The 23,140-nt window shown below is 39.8% G+C and overlaps 1 protein-coding gene across 9 annotated transcripts in view; it reads left to right on the top strand.

Annotated features, from left to right (window-relative positions):
- esrrga (estrogen-related receptor gamma a) overlaps positions 1-21,231 on the top strand; it is a 150,583-nt gene extending 129,352 nt beyond the window's left edge. For all 9 annotated transcript variants that reach the window (XM_044200868.1, XM_044200861.1, XM_044200854.1 and 6 more), the window contains 3 exons: positions 9,702-9,808; positions 9,908-10,070; positions 15,117-21,231. In XM_044200868.1, the coding sequence (XP_044056803.1) occupies positions 9,702-9,808; positions 9,908-10,070; positions 15,117-15,361 (515 nt within the window). In that variant the 3' untranslated portion in view covers positions 15,362-21,231. The remainder of the gene's footprint in view (positions 1-9,701; positions 9,809-9,907; positions 10,071-15,116) is intronic.
- The last annotated feature ends 1,909 nt before the right edge of the window (positions 21,232-23,140 follow it).

Here is a 23,140-nt window from a genome sequence, read left to right as displayed (position 1 = left end):
CATGCTCATACACACACACAGTGGTCATTCCTGCCTGCATCAGCATTATATCAAAGGAGAGAGAGACAGGATGCAGAATTAGAGGATGAGAGGCAGATGAGTGGATTGAGTGAAAGAAAAAGTAAAAAAGGAAGATGTGAAAAATAATGTTGGAAAACAGAAATTGTGGTGAAATGAGTTTTTTTACACAATGTTCATTTCACCAAGACACTCTCAAGGAGAGCACACCATTGTCACTTGAACAGTACTCTTGACTCTATATAAGACATGGCCCCAGTGGAGCTAGCTGTAGCACTTACCCACACACACACACACACACACACACACACACACACTCACACTCCTTGACATGGCCCTGGTGGAGCTAGAAGTGGGTAATTAAAATGTAAATATTGATATTTTATAATTTGAAATGCCTCCACTGCAATGGTCTTAATGTCACTCCATCTGTCGTCTCCACAGAGGCTTGGGGTTGCCCTCGACGACCGGCTGCCCCCACCCAAGCAACCCTGCCACAGCAACAGCTATAACACTCGACAACCATCTCCGTGTTGCCACATCTCCATTTTGGGTCTAATTAAGTGTTAAATATTAGCACCCGCAACCACAGAGGCAGCACACACCACACATGTACACACAGAGAATACCGCGCACAACCCTCCTCCCCACCTCTGTCTCTCTCCCCTTGACTCTCTCTTTCACACACACACATTAACACACACACAGAGCACTCATCTCCACTACAGCAATGGGAAGATTTTAAGTGTTAATCTTGCAGTGCTGCTGATGGTGTCTAATGTATGCAATTAACAGTCAGCCAGGGCTGAGGGTTTGGTAATTAGCTGGCTGTTCACACTGATTAGAGGCTACTGCAACCCTATGACTGCTCTACTCTCCCCAAGGCCGCACAGAGAGAAAGGGGGAATGTGGTGGAAGGAGAGGGGGAGGGTGGAAGGGGAAAGAACTAGAAAAGATATATTTTAGCCAACAATTTGAGAGGGGTAGAAGGTGAAGGTGATGACACGTGTTTGTGTGTGCAATATGTGTATTAGAAAAGTGACTGATCATGTACCAAATTCATTCATGTATTTGTATTAAAATATGTCAGCTATTGTCTATTGTTCATTTACAGTACGTGCAACTCAAATGCAGATGCATTATAGTCAACCAAACTCTAAAGTTATTTTTACAGGAAACTAAGATTAACCATCACTAAAACCTAACCCTAATCTTAGTCTTCAGCAAGACTGTTGTCAGGTATTGGTATTGGTCGTGTCACAATGTGAACATAGGCTTTTTAAAGATCCCCTCTCGACATGTTTCAAGAAATATAATAATAATCAGCTTTGAATAATAATTTGTTTGATATTTTTTTCCACAAGAAGGTTCAATAACCTCATTAAAAATTCTTAAAATTACATCTGCTCCTTCTCCCTCATTTAAAAAAACTGAATTTATGATGCAAATATTTTCAGTTTCATAAATTTAAATACAGAACAGAAGATGTCTCCTACTTCACTGAAAAGTCCATTCTCAGTGTATGTACTCTGGAGGTTTTAAGTTTCCACATCACATTTGTGTAAGTTACGTAATGGACCACGATTGGCTTCCAAACTAGTTGTGATGTCACAAAATCATGCTCGTATGTGCAGAATCTCTTAAACTGAGATTTAAGTTTAGCAAAGAGAAACTTTCCCCCTTCAGCAGATGAATGTGAAAACAGCCTTCTAGAGTCAAACTCTTCACATACATCATTCTGCACAGTGACGCTTAAACATGCAAGTGAAGTAGCAATAAGCAAAACACATTTTTGACTAAAAACCTGACCAGATAGGAACAAATTTGGCTGGTTCATACAAACAACAGGATATTGAGTGATGAAAACATGGTGCCTCATTGGCTTCAGTATCTAAAGTGTGCAGAGGCTTACTGGTGAAATCATGAGAATTCTTCTCCCTCTTGACCCTAGTTCAGTTGGTTTGAAATTCAACGATGGTTACCCAAGGTGTCAGGTAGCATAACCACTTTCACATAGTATCAACTCCGCTTCACACGTGTATGTATGTGTGTTAGTGTGTATGTGTCCTGTGTGAGAGTGTGTCTTTAAGCCCCTCTAAATTAGCTGGTTCTCTGGGTAGATTTGTTTCCATTTCGTTGCGCATCTCTGTGTAATTGGGTCAGCTGGTGGATGTGTGTGCATGTGTGTGTGTGTGTGTGTGTGACAGCATTTGCCAGCATGCTTGTTGTGTGCGTATAACTTGTGTGTGTTGTTTCAGCTTGGCCAAAGCCATCACAGGGGGTCCATGTTCATTTGGTCTGGCGTCTGGCCGTATGGTACAAAACAGTTTGAGATGTGCACACACACACACACACTCAGAAAGCATCACAAGGGAGCCCTTGCATTGCACAGCATGCAACAATGTGCACACTAACACAAATTTAAACTCAAAGACGTGCAGAAAGTGGTATGACAGAGAGCACTGGAGCCACGTTCCACAGTGTGCATACAGAACAAACACACGCACACACACGCATGCAGGGCAGCGATGTGCTGTTAACTGTTGGAAACTTCACGTGTCCTAATGCAATCTCTATCTCAGTGGGCCAGTAGACTTAAATCTGTCCCCTGCAGAACACAATACGTGTACATGCTGCACATAGACAATCCACTATTCTCCTCACACCGACAACGAGCAACTAGACGAGTTTACATCAGAGTTCTCAATACCTCTTTTAAAATGCCTCCTGACAAAAAAGATTCGGTACACTACATCAAAACTAAGGATGGTGACTATTAGAGCAAAAACAGCCATTCCTCCATCCATCAACAATGAAATTCAGTGCAATTCTGCTGTTGTTTCATCAATGGGTTTCTGTCCGTTCTCAAATAAATTGAACAGTTTCTCAAGAAAAACTTGGTTTTTGACAATTTTCATATGGTAAGTGCCTATTACATGTCTATTACGCATGTGTATTACAAAATAACACACAATGTGCTTTTTACAAATTTTTGTAATGACAGGCTCGAGGCCAGGATGCCTCTCTTACAGTACACGTGTAGTTCCTCTTACTGTGCTTAGTTTGAATTCAGTTTTGCTGTATTTTGTTACATTTCTATGACAATGTGTGAAGCTTATTCTTACAACTTCAAGGCAGAGAACTCCTAATAAGTGGGACAGAGCACAGTGTCATTGGTAACAGAGCAAGCAGGTGCTCAAAGGTCTGCTACAAGTGTGCAGATGGACCACCATATGTATTTTGTAATATTTGTAACCTACAAAAACAGTAACAAAGGGAGAACATATTTAATTAACAGCAAAGATTAGAAGGCATGTTATAATGGGTTTAAATGACTACTGAAACAGCCTCATCTATAGCCAAGATGCAAAACCACTAAAAGTAGACCTACTTTTTGTGAGACAACCTTTGGAAGATTTAGAAGGCAAAGGACCTAAATGTGGTTTAGGGAACATAATATGACAAAGAATCCAAACCATTTAAATGCCTGTTAAAGCATTCAATTTCAAAAGGAAACCAGTGTATGTTATGTAAAACTAGTATTGTGTTTTTATAATTTCCATCCACCTATTAGCATTTTGGTAATTAGCTCAGCGTTAACCCTCATGATTGGCGACAGTAACCTAAAATGTAATAAAACCCCACCACCAGCCAGCCACTTAGACGATATAGGGCATCCAGATAGCCTTATGGTTATAACCGCATAACCGCAATGTCCCTGATTCGATTCCAGCTGGGGAGTTTTGTTGCATGTCATAACCCTTCGTATTTTTCACTGTCCAGCAAAGGCCAGAATGCCGGAAAAATAATCTTTAAAAAAAAGACATTTTAAATTCACAAGCTTCTGAAAAGATGCTTATTAGTATCACACCACGACCACATTCACCAGCCATTCAACATCATCACCAACATCTCTTATCTGCAGATTGTAAATTATCAGAGAAAGAATTTTTGCAAAATATTTGCAGTGATATTGTAAGTGCTTTGGAGGTTCGAATTTCAGAGATACAGACAATGCAAGACAAACTGCCCAAGCGCTACTGGCCTATTCTGTCCAAGCTGCAGTCTCACGCTGGGGGTTAAGTTGGTAGTTGGCTCATTCACATCAAATGTAGTCCAGCAACACTGAGTTGACCTGCTTCTCTGCTGGCAGCACCCTGGCCATGTACACACACATTCTCACTGGGACACACTCTCTCACACATTTTTTATTTGCTGTTGATGAAAAGGGTGAGGTGGCCATCTTGAAATCATGATTGTGGCATCGCTAAAGCTGAGACATTTTTAACACACAGGTGAGCCCTCACAATGTGATGTGTAAGAAAAGAGAGACTTCCAAAATCACATCACATTCTATGTACAGGCTAACACGTATCATGTAATTATTAGAGATAAAATTTACTTTTACTTTCTCAATTTGACTTGCAGTCTCCTTTTTAAAACAGACTTTCAGGTGGTTCTAAAATAACACCCAAAAGTCCTATTTTTCACTGCAGTGACAGAATGTGAAGACTAGTCGTGTGTTAATAACTGGAACCAGATCAGCATTGCAACCAGTTTTCACACCTGTCACATTAATCCACGCACACACACACAGAATAGCCTTCTTTGATGCATCAGTTATTGCAGATGTACATAGGCACTATCATACAAACACACACAGACTCACATGCACACACAAAATAGCTCTACAAATGCCACCAACTGTACACACACAAGTGCACAGGTACTCATAAGCATCACAATCGGTTCTCACTGGTTCCCATTTGCCCTGTAACCACAAGAAAACAAATATAGGCCTCCTGGATATGTGTGTTCATGTGTGTCTGTATAGCAACTGGAGCATGAGAGAGGGCTATCCTGTGTGTGTGTGTGTGTGTGTGTGTGTGTGTGTGTGTGTGTGTGTGTGTGTGTGTGTGTGTGTGTGTGTGTGTGTCTGTGCCAGACTGTTGTGCGGTCTCGGGTGTAAACGTGCAGTCAGGACTCATTTGGCAGACAAACAGGCCGCAGGGTGTCTAGGGAATCGACGTGTGTTTGTGTGTGTGTTTTTCTTTATGTGTGTGTCTGATAGAGCAAAGGGAAGAGAAAAAAGAAAGAGAGCGCGAGAGCAAGCAGTAGAGGTTAAGTCTGCATGACTGCACTGCAGCCTCTTTCTGTCAGACCAATGCATGGCACATGCACACACACACACATACCTACACACACACACACACACTCTCTCTCTGTACCTTCATAGATACAATAGAGTGTCTGGCAACAGATCCAGCAGGTTTGTGTCCTGATTTAACTTCTTTAAGTTAACTGTAAATCGTTAATCATGCTTTAGTTGAAACGAGCAGATATTGTAGGGAAAACAAATGAAGTACGACACTGAATGTTTTATAGATACATTCAGTATATGAACATTATGCTGCTATGTAGATTTGTTCATTAAAATGTTTTCTCATTGCATGAATAAAAAATGTATCTAGGCAGCATTACATTGCTTTAAAATGTTTGTTGCAAATTTGTTGTAAATACATTTTTAGGAGACGTGGTTGCAGGTTCACACAGTCACATTAGAGAAAAGAACAGCAGAGGAGAGGAGAGGTGGCAGACTTATGACAAGAGGCTGCAGATCCTCTCTCTTAATGCAACTGGCCCTGTTCACACAATGGCCATATTTGAATCAAGTTAGACAGTATTGTTTGTATTATAAAAGACTTACCTGCACTTTGGGAAACCAAATGTTTAGAATATACAGTATACCATACTTGGTGTTCATTTAACATTGGTAAAGAAAGGTGAAAAAAAATAAATAAATAAATGCTGCCTAAACTAAAGCCTGCCCATACCAAAGACATAAGCATCTATCCAATAATTGTGTCTCGGGAATTCATGGCTCAACTTACAGGTCGTGTCCTATAGCAATTTTGTCTTCTTTAAAGTTTATGTTAATATGCTTAAGCAAAGCTTTGAACTTTATTTTCATTGTACATTACTGTATATTACGCTCAGCCCACCATCACCACAGCAAACAGCAGACAAGCTGTACAACATCCACACATACACAAACGCGCTCATACTCCCACACATAGTATGAGATGCCTTATCAACAATGGGCAGAAAGGAAACGTAATTAGAGCCAAATAAGGAACCTTCTTTTGTCAAGTGAAATCACAGGTATGAAAGAAATGTCTCCACCCCTCCCACCACCACTACCATCTCTCCTTCTAACACCTCTCCCTCTTTTACTTTCTTCTCTCCTCCATCTCACTCTTTCTTGTGCTCTCTCTCTCTCCATCAATACCTCTCTCTCTCCATCATCAGCACTAAATTCCCATTGATGTTTCTTTTCTTCTGCTGTATCGATCGCTTCATGAGAGGGAGGGGTGGAAGGGAGGAAGGGAAGAAGGGAGAGATGGCGTTATCTGTTAATTAATTTGTCCTGAAGCTGGCCGCCTATTAATCAGACAGATAAGAGGCATTGGATGGCTGAACAGCGCAGACAGGCTGGTGAGGAAGGGAGGGGGTTGGGAAGGCACACAGACTCACAGAAACATATGTATGGGAATGTATGCATATAAAAGGAATGCAAACATGCTGATGAAACAACAAACCAGCACACTCACAGTACAATTATGTATATTATGTTCAAATACACAATATAAGCATAAGCATATTCACAGACGCACACAAAATGGTTTCACACTCACTTACACACTCACACATACACACACACACACGTTTGTTTCACTATCCCTGTGGGGGACAGTCATTGACATAATGTTTTCTCTAGCCCCTTACCCTAACCTTAACCATCACAACTAAATACCTAACGTTAACCTTTACCCTAACCTTAACCTAATTGTAACCTGTACCCTAAAACCCAGTCTTAACCCTCAAAAAGCAGTCTCTACCCATGGGGACCTCAATTTTAAAAAAGTCCCCATGGGTTAGTGTGCATTCAGGTAAAGTCCCCACCGAGATATAAGAACATGAAACACACACAAATCACATCCTGATAAAAATCATTGATGTACCGCAATAAGAAAAGCTGTGCTTTCAGCTCAATAAATTAATTACAGGGATTTTAGTTATTGGTGTTTCCTGTGTGTGTGTGTGTGTGTGTGTGTGTGTGTGTGTGTGTGTGTGTGTGTGTGTGTGTGTGTGTGTGTGTGTGTGTTTGTGCACATATGTGTGCATGTTATGTGTAATTAGGAGGGAGATGTGTGTTGCAGTGCAAACCCTATTATTAACATACAGCTAGTCATGCAGATGTTTTAGATGACTCTGTTTGTGTGTGTGTGTGTGTGTGTGTGTGTGTGTGTGTGTGTGTGTGTGTGTGTGTGTGTGTGTGTGTGTGTGTGTGTGTGTGTGTGTGTGTGTGTGTGTGTGTGTGCGTGCGCCCGCTTCTAGAGCCATGTGTGGCCCCCACTGGCCCCGGACCAAATTCTACTAGAGGGATGTGCTCGAATTAATTGAACCCTCCGCACTGTTCCCAATGCCAGAGTGCTGAAAACATACACACAGAGACAAGTTAAAACACACAACCAGTGACACCATTAAAAGATAATAACCCCCCACTCATACCTCCTTCTTTTCACTTGATCCCGGGGTTTAAACAGATTCAATAAGTGTGTGTGTGTGTTAATTTAAGCCATGCCCATGCTTATTTCCCCTGCCCACGAAGAGTGGTGAAGTCCTAAGGACCCCCTAAAGACATCTGAGATGTGTGTTTGGGTGGGTTGCATGAAGACCCCCATAAGAAATTCACCTCTAATCCCTTCTGCTGATTTCATTAAGTAGAAGAAGACACTGGCAGTTGGCAACGATACTGCTCCCTTCACTGTGTCGTGTGTGTGTGTGTGTGTGTATCAATCATACACATTTGGATTAATTCCAGAGTGTTCCTATGCATTTATTTCTATGCATATGTGATGCACTCTGTGTGTGTGTGTGTGTGTGTCAGTATCACAGTGTGTGTGTGTGTGTGTGTGTGTGTGTGTGTGTGTGTGTGTGTGTGTGTTGGAGATGTTAACAGTTGTAGATAAAATGAATTAGAGCACATTACAAACAACAATAGCCTGCAACCTGGACATAATGAGACGCCTGCCATTACCCATCAACACACTGTGAGATAAGAGCCCCAAACGCACATGCACACACACCAACACATGCACACACTGTCACACACCTACCATCTCAAGAGGAGGCACATTGCAGCAGATGTTGTTGAAGAAATATCTTCCTTCTCATCTGCCGGCTTCTCCTGGCAGGATGCTCCTCTCAAACGCACACACATACTGGAGGGCTGCAGTGAGGTCTGACAGGTGTGCTCACATGGGCCACTGTCTTTGCCTTGCCTATGAAGGCTTGCACACACACACACAAATGCACACATAGGCAGACAGGCAGGTGTGAATGGACAGGTGTGTGAGGAGAGGACAGCTGTGAGGAAAGGTGTGAGTGGGCAGGTGTTCCATTAAAGAGATAGACAGACAGAAAGAGAAAGACAGACAGGAAGAGACAACAAGCAAGTCTGGTGCACTTAAAGGTCCAGTGTGTAACATTTAGGAGGAGCTATTGGCAGAAATGGAATATAATATTTATAAGTGTGTTTTCATTAGTGTATAATTGCCTGAAAATAAGAATTGTTGTGTTTTCATTACCCTAGAATAAGCCATTTTTATGTACAGAGGGAGTGGGTCCCCTTCCATGGAGGTCGGCATGTTGCACCGCCATGTTGCTACAGTAGCCCAGAACGGACAAACCAAACACTGTCTTTTTCACATGTTTCGCCCCCACCATAGTCTCTCCTACACGCTTGGGGGGAGGGGGAGGCGAGCGGTATTCAAATGGTATTCAAACATTTAGTACAGAAATTAAAAGAACAAACAATCAAAAGGCAGCAAGCAAAAATGTGAAACAGAGAGAGACCCAAACAGACAGGACATGCAGGCCAAGATGTATTAAGATGGATGGAAAAAAGATGAAGCCAGAATCAGACACACAGATGGTCATTTGTAGACAGACACTGACAGATAAAAAGGCATGGATTGCAACTGGAAAGACAGATATAGACATAGGCAAATAGAAAGACATGGATTGACACCGGTGAAAGCAGGAGTTTTGATGCCATAGCAGCAATTAGCGTGTGTGTTTGAGCGGTGGAGCAGCGATGGCCAGCATTGATCCATGGAGGTTGTGTCAGGGGGAGATAAGGCCTGCCTTTCCCCAGAGAACAGCCCTGGGCACAGGGGAGACAGGAAGAGGAGGAGGAGGAAGAAGAGGAGGAGGACTCTGGTCAGCTGGATGGATGGAGGGTGGGCAGAGAGGCAAGGGGGACCGCTGATCTTAACCCTCTCACTAGCTCCTCTTCATTCCCTTTGTTCCTCCTTAGTTTTACTTTTAAATGCCAATTAATTTACTTTACCAGCATGACTGTTTATTGGAAACAGTGTCACTATCACAAATGTTATTTGTAATTGCCAAACAATAAACAAAACACATTTTTACAAGAACAGGCCAGCATGTATTTTCCTTTTTTTTCACATACAGAATATTAGATTTCCAGGTGTTTTTTTCTGCACAGCAAAACAATAGTAAATAGAGTGCTTAACTCTTCGCTAACTGTTTTGGGGCAAAAATGTTTAATTAACAATCCTCTCTCTTGCTTTTCTTCTCTGTCTCAATTTTCCCAGGTTTCTCTACGTTGTCTTTGGCAGACCAGATGAGTCTACTGCAGAGTGCATGGATGGAGATCTTGATTCTACGTGTTGTGTACCGCTCACTGTCCTTTGAAGACAAGGTCATTGTCTTTGGCTTTATGTTTGTTTCTCGCACTCTTGAAATAAATAGATACATATGTTTATTTGCAACCTCTCCACCTCTCTGTGCTTCTCTTTAGTTGGTGTATGCTGAGGACTACATAATGGACGAGGACCAGTCGAAGCTAGCTGGACTTCTGGACCTGAACAATGCCATCCTTCAGCTGGTCAAGAAATACAAGACTATGAAACTGGAGAAAGAGGAATTTGTCACTCTCAAGGCCATTGCTTTGGCTAACTCAGGTTTGAAATTCTTCTCTCTCAGCTGATGTTTTTATCTGCATCTGTGTCTGTCGGTGTGTTTGTGAGCACACAACTGGTGGAGTAAGAGTTAACCCTAGGAAACACCAGTCCCATGGGACTCATTTAAACTGAACCATCAAAGGACCGATTTCTGTACTCTGCATCCAAACACACACACACACAACTGCGACATATGACGCTTAGTTTCACACAGGGAGACATTTTTTTCTTTTACAACACCTGCAGTTGTCAAACCTCCGATTTTCACTGTTAAAGCCACAAACAGTAGTCTCATCGTTCTCTTATATTCACACATGCCTACAGTTATTTTAGCATACACACACAAAGGCACCGTACAAGCACACACACACACGTCTTCAACCTGAAGCCCACCTCCCACCCTCAAACAAAGTGGCGATCCCTTTTACAATTAGCATAGTCGTCTCTTCAGATGCCTGTTAAATAAGGTGAAATCATTAGAACCCAAAGTCTGTCGATAAAGCCCCCTCTCTGATGTGTCCAGCTGCATCGACAGCTGACTGACACACGCTCACACACACACGCTCTCTCACACACACACACACACACGCCTTCTTCCTCCCATGACCCGTCTTTTGAACTTTGTCTTGGAAGCCAGCCAGCTCTTCAGTACTCTTTAATTACAAGGGGAGAGCTGTCAATACAATGTGTTTAAATGGGAGAATGCAATGGGATAGCTTTGAATAGGGAGGGAGGGGCCTTTTGTTCTGATTCTGCCACCATCAACACACAAGCACATACGCCAACACACACACACACAAATACACTCTACTACTACTACATAAACACCCACTCAAACATATAAGATTAATGTGAACCATTGAAAAATGCTTGCTCACACACATACAGTACATACTGTCATGCACATGCTGACAATATTGACATGTTGTTGTCCTGTGGGCTATGTGTGACAATCAATCTCTTGGCTCTGCCCATTTGTGTGTGTCTGTGTGTCTGTTGGTCTATAAATGTTGCTAACTGAAAGTTGAAAAAGCTGGCTGATTCTGCCAGCTGGACAACAGTGTTGATGATCATGATGGTGATTATGATGAGTTATTTGGCAGTTGTAACAGTAACAGTTGTTACATAGTCCTTGTTGCCTCTAAGATTTCCATTGGCCTGGATGGGTTGACATGTCTGGTAGAGAGAAAAGGAATGGTTTAAATGTTGGTGCATCAGATTTCAAAAGCATAAATGAAATGGCAAACTGAAAGGTAATTTACACAGATGTATTAGGTACACCTGTACAAGCTATTGCGATTCAAAACAACATTGTGAAGTTGCAATTGTTCAGTGATTGTTGTCACTGTGTCAGAAGGGTGTTGAACCATCTAGGCCAACTAACAATTAATTTCTTTAGCGATTCATCTGCCAATTATTTTCTTGATTAATTAGTAAATCTTTCAGTCCATAAAATGTCACAAAATACTGAAAAATGCCCATCGAGAAATTAAAACCCAAGAAATTTATTTTATAAAACACAGAAAGTAGCAAATCTAACAAAATTAACTTGAATGATTTATCAATTATCAAAATGGTTGCCAGTTAATTTTCTGTAGATCGAATAATCGATAAATCAGCTAACAGCTAGATCCAACTCTCTGGTAATTTCTCAGTTAGCGGTAGTGTTATATTGCTCTGCATTATAATGAATGGTGTTTCAGTATCATTGTTACTGTCAGGCTGAAGACAGATAAAGTGCTAGACTGACTAAATGTCAAACTAGAATATATATTTTATTCTGCAGTTGGAAATTGCATGTTGCAAACACTTTTTGAAGATGAAATCACTTTGCCTGTTTGGCACATTCAACTCAAAAAATATCCAGATATACCCCGAGAGTAATTATCCATCAGAAGCTGACCTCACTGTTGAAAAAACTCACATTTGAAATAGTCATCCTTTTAACTGATTGAAATCGAAACAGCTGACGCCCAAATAAGAACTTTGCATCATTGCCCAGGCTCTCTAACTGCTCTTCAAGACAACAGAATGCTAGCATTAGCATTTTGAAGGGCACTGACACTAATTAATTCACAGGATGTTAATCGTCTGCATTAATGAAGCCCAGCCTTAAGAAATGTTAGCAAACGTGCCCCACATGTAAAGACAGCTAAACTAGCCATGGGAAACAGGAGGCATGTGTGTCTGTGTCTGTGTCTGTATGTGTGTGTGTGTGTGTGTGTGTGTGTGTGTATTGTGAGTTCCATGTTAACGTGTGTTTTAACAGCCTTATGTGCTCGTGCTCATTAACGTCTGCTGTTTTACTTGTGAGTGTACTGCGGGTCACAGCACAGGCAGCAGCCATGTCATGTCTACCAGCTTAAATACTAAACACAGAATATTAATCAAAAACAATGTGAAACTCATTAAACATTTTAACTTATAGTCATTATAGGCTGTACTTTAGGTAACCATTATTAGAAAGCCAAGAATAAAGAGGAGAAGAGGATTGTTTTTTAATTATGATAGACAGTAATACTCAGAAATTTGTACATTTAACACGTTTATTATGAGTTTATATACTGTACAAAGTTTATATTGTGTTTTCATTTAACAAGAGACACTGCATAAGGGGCAGCTAAATATTTGGCCTGAAAATGTTGACATTGAAAATAATAGAAAAATTAAAGAAAGGTAAAAGTGAGTCTTACTGGCAAAACAGAGATCTGCAAAACAGAAGTTTATATTGTATGTAGATTATATTTATGTTGTTTTTGTATGAACAAAGATGTAACCTTAACCTTAATATAATTTTTCGATCGCCCATCAAGCAATAAAGTATGAAAACAAATCCAGACGAGTGGATCACCCACTCTTATTTAAACTGGGGAAAAGTAGAACATTTGAGAACCAAAATAACCTAGTTTTCTATTGATCCCTATAGAATCCAACATACTGACTGGTCTGGTCCTGCATACTGATACATGCATTACACTCTATGGATCCAACACTGTGTATTTGATTGTGTTTGCGTACGTGCATGTGTCCACATCAATGTGTATGTGCCTGTGTTCACAACATTTTATGTTGAATTTATTTTGTCTACTCAAAATCATTTTTTATGTTTTACTCACCATTAAATGTGTGTTTGTGTAAGTTCACGTACATGTGCTTGTTCTCAACTTCTGTGTGGATGGTGCGAGCAAGTGTTTGTGAAAGAAGTTTGCTGTGAGAAGTATTGGATGGATCAGAAGTCAGTATCCTACGATAAAGACCAAAGTAACAGTAACCCTTCACAAAATGGGATCATATATAAAATGCTTTAATTGAATCCACCAGTTACATTCAACAAACACACACAGACACATGCATACACAAAAGCACTTTCCCACAGAAACATCCAAACTTTCATAAGCTCAGGAATTTTTGCTGCTTAATATTTACACCTCCGTTGTTTGACATGTTGCTATCAAATACACAGCTATCCTAAAAGAGATAGTAAAATGTGAAGTGGTTTGGTGAAAAAAGGTCATAACAAAAGCTGCCAAAAGCTGCTGTTTATATACTACTGACACATTACATATTCTCCCACCTACCCACAGACACACATACAGTGTTTTCTGAGAGCTCCATGCAGTTTATATAGAGTTTATATAGAGTGCATCAGATTGTGTTGTCATATTCTGTGTTCGTGTGTGTGTGTGTGTGTGTGTGTGTGTGTGTGTGTGTGTGTGTGTGTGTGTGTGTGTGTGTATAGAATTTTATAATGTGTTTACATGCACTCATAGTTCTCATTCCCTCAGCAGATCTAGTTTGTGTGTGTGAGTGGAAGTGTGTGTGTTGGGGTGTGGTGGCCTATCAATAGTTGCCTTGTGATTATTATTTAACATGCATGTAGTCATTGATCGGAGACATTGATCGGAGGTTGGGAGCTAAAGGCCGGCTCACATTAAGACTTTGCCTCCCTAAGGGGCAATATGGAGCATTATCATTGAGGGACGTTCTCAGCCTTCACTGCTACATATGCTGAAACACACCTTACATGCCAGCTCAAAGAGAGATTACAGATGTGTGCAGCCAAATACTTATGTGCGCACACACACACAGACTCTCAGGTGTTCCTGCATCTCTCCATCATTCTACAAGTCTATCTCTTTTTTCTCCGCCCACTCACCTCTTTGTCTGTCCATTCATCACACCCACAGATCCACTCTTTAAAGACAGCGAAGGGAGAAGCCCCTGAATTTAAAGCCCCATTTCTGGATTTAGCTTCAACTAGAAAATGTAGGTTTTAAATCTACATTACAGAGCAGTGTTATAGTTTACTGGTGTTTAATATAAAATACTACATTTGTAATAATAATTATAGTTGAAAATTTAGCAATTTTCCTTGGTCTGCAGTATAAAGCACTAATGTGTTTCACTTGTTTATATTCAAATGCAAATGTAGAGAAGTATTTTGCACTTTTTTAATATACGTCAAAATCACATTTCACCACACCGTAAAGAATTCCAACCCCTGAGTTGTGGCTTTCAGCAGCATCCCTGCATTGAGCCTGTTTGGATTTTGGACTGACTCTTTATTACCTGTCCCCTTTGCAGCACTGAACAATAACACAACAGACAGAGGGGGCACAGGGACTGACAAAGACACATACTGTTGTAAACATTATCTGCGAGAGCTGTGGGAGCTTTCTACACTAAAAACTTGCCTGCCTTTATTGCTGGGAAATGCAGTATTTCAGTCAGTCAAAGGGTTCACTGCACACTAGGAGGCTGTTGCCTATATTAACAGGTTTTTTTTCATTTATACAAATGCATTGCCCAATTGTATCATGTTCTAATAATAACAAATAAATCAAACCATAACCCCCTATTTTCCTTTTATCGATATGTTTCTAATGATATTTAAATGAAGCATATAACAATATAAATGTAATGTCCAGATTTAGCCAAACAAACAACAAATGTGGACAACACTGGATGTGGAAAATACTACTGATCAAATATCTTTTTGTCCACATTTAAATTTTAGTCATGTATTTTCCTTCCTTCCTTCTCCAGACTCCATGCACATTGAAGATGTGGATGCAGTGCAGAAGCTCCAGGATGTGCTCCACGAGGCCCTGCAGGACTACGAGGCTGCCCAGCACCAGGAGGATCCCCGCCGGGCGGGCAAGCTGCTCATGACGCTCCCCCTGCTCCGCCAGACCTCCACCAAGGCTGTGCAACACTTCTACAGCATCAAGCAGGACGGCAAAGTCCCAATGCACAAACTCTTCCTGGAGCTGCTGGAAGCCAAGGTCTGAGGACGGGGGAATAGATGGAAGGACAGCTAGACACCAGTCTGAACCACCTGAGCTTCAACTCAAACTCTCACTTTGAATGACCTTTTGCTCTTTTACACGCACACACTCTTACACACACGCACACACAAAAATATGTCCCTGAAGTATGTCTGCGGACACATCCCCCTATGAATAAGCAAGTAATCTAAACCTCTTACCTGAACCCTTAAACCTCCACTGTCTTTGACAAATGGGTGCTCACTTGACCCTTTGTTTTGGGGAAGATGCTGACAGACTGACCCCCAATACCAAGGGAAGATGATATTTCCTTTTAAAACTATTAACAATCACTTAACAGTTACCACAGTGACTCAGAACATTGAAGAAGGCAAAACTCTTATGCATTTAATAACGATTAAGATGTTGTTAATGACAAACGCTTAAATGAGAACACATTTAAAAGAAACTGAAAACGCTTCATTTTAGTCCTGAGAGAGGGTAAGACTGCACTTGTGTCTCCTTTTCCCTCCCTATTTCCCCCAACAGAGTTTTTTAAGTGTTCAAGAAGAAAACGAATGGGGGAAAAAATGAACACTAAAGAAGTATTAATGATGTTTGTTGTCAAATTACATGTACAATGAAATTTGGATGGATGGACAGAAAGAAAAGAAGAGGAGATTTGCCCTGCCAAAGTATGGAGCTCATCCGTTCAGAGGATGCCAGCAAACTTCACTGTCAAAACCCAAAACTGTTTCTGGTTTGATCTACCAGTGGCTTTCAATGCTGGGCCTCAAGAGTACTGCTGGTTTCCTGGTCCACCAGTTATTTAACTTTTTTTTCTGGTTATTATGAAAACCAGCAGGGCTTAAGAGTTTCAAGGACCAGGATTGGAAACCACTGTGGTAAACACTTTCTGGTTCTCCCTAAATTCAGTTCCTGGTTTCCCATGAGTCCCTAACTTCAACTACAACATTACTATTTGTTGTATTTGTTGAGGACCACTGACCCTGGCCTCCCAAACTTGTCAGTATAACCATAGCATTAGTGTTTGCACACTTGATGTGGCTGAAAATGCTTTCAAATATTCGAAGCACTTGAGGTGTGATTGATTGACAGAGTTTATAAGTAAAATATGACTCATAAATAACAAAATAAGACTTGATCTGTACTGTCAAGAATGGATTCCTGCTTCTCCAGCTGGTAGATGTAGGCTCAGTCCACATGCGCCATGATGCTCCTTATCCTGTCAAACACTCCTCTTGTGATTGGACGTCTGTTTGAAACATTTTCAGCCGCTTAGTGGCCCAGGTTTGTAGCTCTCCACACACAAGTCAGTAGAGATTTCAGTGTGTCAATGTGCCATTAAGAATAGTCCAGCCCATGCTCATTACCCAAACTCCAAAAACTGCAAAGTGTCACGTCAGTACTACCCTCCTTGCTCCGTTGCATTCACAACTTCCAGCTCATCTCTTGCATCAGTGCAGAGATGTCTTTGTGATTCATTCAGGGAGTGATGAGGGAGCTTCAGTCACTCATTGCAATACAAACCAGAAGGAAAGGTGTGCTGACAAAACTGACTGAAGAACAACTATTGTTGCTTTCAGGCTCCTTATTTTTTTCTTTATTTCTATCTTGAAAATAATCTTAGCTATGATACCAGTATTAGGGTTGTAAATAACTGTCATCCTGTATATGACATATAACACAGCTTTGTTTTTGTTATTAATATTGTCTTCTTAAAACTGAATCAATCAATATGTCTTTACTTTTTTTCTATCAGCTTGACCACTTTCAGCAATTATCATATATATATATAAATATAACAAGTAATAATGTATTAACAAATCAGCGTTTATCTTAGAAAACTCTGAGCAATAGTGGTTTTTAAAGGAGGGGTTTGTGCATATGGACTAAGTCTGCAATATTAACATAACGTGCCAGTCTTAAATTTGGGAGAGAGAGGATGGGGATTTGAGGAGAGTTTGTAGCTTATCCTTCTCTCTGTGTAACTTGCCATAAGCTATTAGATAACAGTCAATAGTTCCTGTGTTAGAGATATTTAGGTAGGAACAAATATGGACCAGAAATGTGAGGATGAGATGTTAACTTCACATAAAAGCTGTGTGAAGAATGGTTATTATGAGGGTTGAATAGGTAACACAACCTAAGATCCAACCTCCAGTTTGCAATTATCACATGGTTCTGATGTTTGCACCTTTCTTGTGACCAGGCTCTTTTTGCTGTCACTTTTAAAAACAAGACAGTTCTTTGTTTAAAATCAACTGTTCAGTAAACAGTTTTTGTCCTTTAGCTGTATGTTTCTTCAGCCATGTGGTCAAGTGCGGGGACCATCAGAATAACCTGACTAAATCTGGATCTGTGCAGAGGGAAATGGTGCTAAATGCAAAAACAAAACATCATCTGCATAAAAAAGCACGACACTGACAGTTTCATGTTAGCTTGCTCTTCCACTTCTTGTTGTTAGATACTTTAAAGGAAATGTTTGTAATGGTAAAAACAAACAATCATACCAAAAACAGTATAAATTGATAAAAAAAATATTGTTTTTTTTATTAGTCTTTAGAGTAAATTGTATAGGGAATCTATTACAAGCGGTTTTACTAGTATTCATGCATTTCTTTCTTAGCTAGTTATCTGTCTCCTAGTTTGTGTTGTACTCAGAATCTACAACAAAACCTGTATTTTAAGTAGACATACAGAGGTCTCATCAAATAGCAGTTTTGAAAATGTGAATTTAATTATATTAATTAAATTTAATTAACTGAACCCTTAACCACAAGGACTTACATTTTGTTAGAGAGATTTACAGGCATTTTTAAAAGTCAATATCAAAAAGTTGCCTGGAGTGTTTAGGGGCAAGAAATGGAAAGCTGAGCTTATAGGAAGCTGTCTGACATCTTGCAGTCAAGTGAAGAAACATTGATTTAATTGTTATAGCAAGAATGCATACTGTATGGTTGAGCAATCACAGCTTTAACAGGTGAAGGCAGTCAAGAGATTTTTTTTTATATCATTGTTTATGTAATTTCTAAAGCGGAATAAGAATGCCAAAATGTGTAATCTTAATGATGGTGTAATCTAATATAAAATGGCAACTTGTCACAGCTGAGGAGTGCTGCAGTTTAAGTGTATTTGATCAACATCACACACTCTGTATCAAACATCAGTATTATTAGTAAGGGGTATTTTCTCAGCCTTCTTAAACATTGTATATTGTAAATTATACAGATTATAATTCTAACATAAGACATTTTATTGGAAACAAAATTGAGAAAAAAAGAAAAAAATGTAGTTCAGCCTCAATGTGTGTTTCATGTTTTGCTGTTTTTTCTATCAAGAAAAAACCCTGTTTCTTTGGTTTTATCTGTTTTTGTTTTAAAGTCCTCTTTCTGTTTGATCCTTTCCTCCTCTGTTGAGCCTCTAAGGCGTTGCTGTGTACTTTTTATTGTGGTGATTCCTGTTCTTGTGCCGTGTGCTTCTTCTTTAGACAACACAGAGTAGAATAGAGGCCATGTTGTCCGTCTGTCAGATCAGTCCGCTGGGGGTCTGGGTGCCGGATTCTCTCCCAATGAACCGGACCGGATATAAGGCTCTTCTTCTAGAAACTTAACTAGACCACCAAGATCAAATTACAGTATTCATCTTTACCAAACTATACATAAATAATTCAATATTTAGTATCTAAATGAAGAAACACCATACAAGTATTTAAAAAGGGATCATTTGTGTAACTTTCCTGTAGATTAAACAGTATACTGTATATCTTTAGGTTTAAATAATGATGAAATGAAAAGGACATTTGAGTAATTCAGAACTGTAGGTGACTCTTTTTTGATAAACTCGCTGTACATAACTGCCTTCCATACAGCTCGGCTCAGTCATTATCTTTACTGTTTCAGCAGTCAACAAGAGAAAATATGAAGATGAAAAACTTTTTTTCCCCCATTGTTGTGTCCTGTTTTTCAGCTAATTTCCTGGAAAATAGCTTGCTTTACAACAAGGAGTAAAAAGTCATCGGACAGGTGAAGGTTAGGACTAAAGGTTTTTGTGGCTTGATGGAAAATGTTGAAGAAAAAGCTCAGCATGTTTAGTTTGCAAATGCTGTTTCTCCTGCACTCATTACATTGTGAGACATGTTTCTGCTTTGGCCCCAGAATTAAGAACCACAAAGTCAAGATTTAAACTCAAAGTCTCAATGTCCTATAAAGAATTTGTTATTTTACTCATTGTACCTCTTTAAACACATTTATAGATTTATAAATTCTGTGCTACAAATAGCATAAATTCAAAGGTCTTAAACATTAACATATGTTTTTAGAGAGAAAACATATATACAAATTATTTCACAGGTGCACAAAGGATATTTGTAGATGAAGTCCCCGATGACAGAGTTGAATTTCCTATTTTGATTGTAACTTTGTCTCATTGTCAAAAGGATGGTATTTCTTATCATCCACTGTACAATAATCTACAAACAACTTAAGGAAGAAAGGTGCTCTTTTCTTACTATTGTTTCTCCACTGTTACTGTTTTTATTTATTTGTCAGTTGTCAAACCAATCCTGTGTACTTCTGAACAATTCAACGTGATGAAAGATGTTACACGTCACCCTGAGGTGATAAAGGCTGAGCTGGATTTGATTAATAGCCATGTTTTAAAATGGAGTTAAATTTCTGCTATTAACAAATACTGATTGTTTTTTCCAAATTTACTTAAATATCAAATTGGCAGTGTCAATCACGTATGGTCATGGTCAGTTGGGTCCTGCAAAAATGCTGCCATGCTTGATCACTGAATGAAAGTAGGACCTGCTGTGATTTCAGATGTCTAAAAAGAACAAATCTGCCAGCTAAAATCAGGAGGTTGTGTGATTCTTTCACAGGTTCTGATATAACTTGCTGCTCATAGCCAAGATATTCTTTAGATGTACAAGACAAAAGTGTTTTTCCTTGAACATTTTTTTTCTAGTTAAAAAGCAATATTTTAATGACTGTATAATGACGAGACAAGAGTTGCACTTGTTTGTGTTGGGTTATACATCCAAATGCTGTTGTAGCTATTAAAATTATCCTGCAGTTAGTGTTAAAATGAAACAAACCAAACTGGTATTTTCTGTGAGGAGCATTGGAAGAAGGACTGTCTGGGTTTTTGCAGAGCCATTGATAGAAAGAGTTTGACCTGGTTGCACTTTGGGCACCATGTTATCGCCCTCATCTGGAACTTAGATCCATTAGCTGCAAATACTCTGTGTAACAATAGTTTAGCTGGAACAGAAGGTTACTTAGGCATAGCGACAAAGCAGGATTGTCCATCTACCATGGCTGTCCCTGAAATCTGCTAAGGCCAAACTGTGTCTATCTACAGCTCTACAGTGTTTAGTCATTTAGTTGTATTTAATCCCCAAATGTAACTGCCACTTGTGCTGCAGCTAACCCTGCAGTCTGAATTTGCAAATGTGAAGAAAATATACAAGGGAGAGAGAAAGATGACACATTTGGATGCAAAGGATATTTAAAGATAAAAAGGACCCTTGCGTGGTGAAGAGTTGTGTACGAGAGAAGACCCTGTAGTGTTATTAAAAACATGTCTGTAGATTTTAGATGTGCTTCACATCAGTAAATGAAAAAAAAGAAACAATAACCTGTATATTTTTGTGACGTGTATCATACAAGTGTGCTCCAACAATAATGTCCATTTGTGTAAATGTATTTATTTCACATTGTATATATTGTTCAATGCAAAAAGAGAGACCTATGATTCTGTAACTTAAAGTACTATGGGTTGAAACATTACATGTGTTACTCCAGACTATGCCTTTCAGGATTATTACAGTAGAGCAATATCAATTAAAACCAGGCTTCCAGTTTTGACACCTGTCTTTTGTCTCTGATTTTTACACACATTTAGTTGTTTTCCAATATGCGTGTGGTACCAAACAATAAACACATCATTTATAAGATCAGTTCACAGAGCATGCATGCTAGTTTCCAGCAGTACTCGCAAGATTATAAAAGTTGAACCTGGCTCTGCTTTTGCTGCAACACAATGAAGCATCATCCAGCAAGGCATTGCGTTGGCCAGTCAAATACGTGCCAGGGCGCTTGGATTACTTTGTAATTTGAATGTTGTATTTCTGCTCTGTACCTGATGATCGTCAAAATGAAAGATAAAATAATTGCCGCCATGATAACTATGCTTTCTCTCTGAATGCTCACATAGAGCTTGGAACAATCTAGAAAATCTTTTTATGGTGAAGCATTGACTTAGTGTTGGGTTACACACCTGTAGGCACAGAGGAGGGCAGTAGCAAGAGAGAGGTGGCAGCTGCACCTAATAGACTGCGTGCCCACTAGATGCCGTTTTTAGTGACACATCACATTACCTGGCATAACTTACCTTAGTGTTATCTGAAGCACACCTGGTAGACAGCATACTTGTCTTAAAACTGGCCAGAGTGAGAATTCCTTTTGTTCAAACAATCCCAACTAGAGGACAAAAACATCAAGTATGATTGATAGCAACTGGGACAGTCCATACAAAGTCAGGAGCAACAAAACCTTCTGAAGGCTCATGTGGGAGAGTGGAATTGTCAACTTCACTGACTACATTTTTTTGCCTATCAAACTCCACTGGACATTAACTGGAGTTAGAAGTGCCTTATAATGCATTTTAGTGACTTGCTATAGGGCACTAGAGCTGTGGTTGTCAAGGTAGGGGAGCATGTTTATCATTTATTCACTAAATGCTAATTTATCCATTTGTCTGGAGCATTCAAACATGGACTTAGACGTTAACTCTAGACTGCTGTCACACCGTTATTGTTCTGTGTTTCACCTTCCATCTTTTCAGGTAAAGTAAAATGAAAACAGTGAAGAATGAATGGAATGGAATGGAAAGAGTGAGAGAGGGGGGAGGACGGGAGGAGGAGGGGGAGGAAAAAGGAAGTGGTAACAGCTTGCTCCAGTGGGTGGCTAACTACTGTCCATTCTGAAAGGCCAGATCTCCTGCTCTTGCCAAGGGCACTAAACACACACACACACACACACACACACACAGACATACTGTGTACAACATTAAATAGTAGAGATCCTACAAACATACATAAACAAACATGACTAGAAAACAAATCAACAGGGGCTTTGTCATCCTATTACCCTTTCTTTTTCTGATTCTTTGACTGTTGTTTTAAATAATTAGCCTCTGCTCATCTTTACTATTTTTCTTTCTTGCTGTCCATCCTTTCAAGTCCCCCTTTTTTCTTTTACTCTATTCCCTCTCTTGCTCTGTCAACCTCACATGCGTCCCTATTTCTCTCTCTCCCTCTCTTTCTCTCTCTCTCTCTGTCCCCTAATAGCCAGCAGCAGTAAATGGGATGCAGAGGCCAGATATTTAATGTAGCAGAGAGCTGTGAAGCGTTTTAAGAAGCCTTTTTCTAACAGGGGGAGCCCTGACCTGCAGGCAAATATTTTTCAACCTGATGACATAAGAAGATATTTGCTGAAAGAGAGCAAGATTTTTCTTCTTTTTTCTTCTTTTCTCTTTCTACAATTTCTCTCTCTCACTTCTATTTGGGTTGCTGCCTGGTCACCCAGCCCTCTGCACATACGTTTTATTTTACTTGCTTGCCTTTTGGAGTTCATTTATTTTATTTTATCTTTGATTCATTATTATGATACGATAAAAGCTACTTGAGCATTTCAGCTGCTGAGGGGCTCTTATCGTTAACCTTGTGGAACGCATCTAAGAGTGGGCTCCACACGCCGCATCACTAATGGCCAA

Source organism: Siniperca chuatsi, linkage group LG1 (assembly GCF_020085105.1).
Source record: "Siniperca chuatsi isolate FFG_IHB_CAS linkage group LG1, ASM2008510v1, whole genome shotgun sequence".
Classification (NCBI taxonomy): domain Eukaryota; kingdom Metazoa; phylum Chordata; class Actinopteri; order Centrarchiformes; family Sinipercidae; genus Siniperca; species Siniperca chuatsi.
The sequence above is the reverse complement of the archived record's forward strand: the minus strand, read 5'-3'. Positions and strand labels throughout refer to the sequence as shown.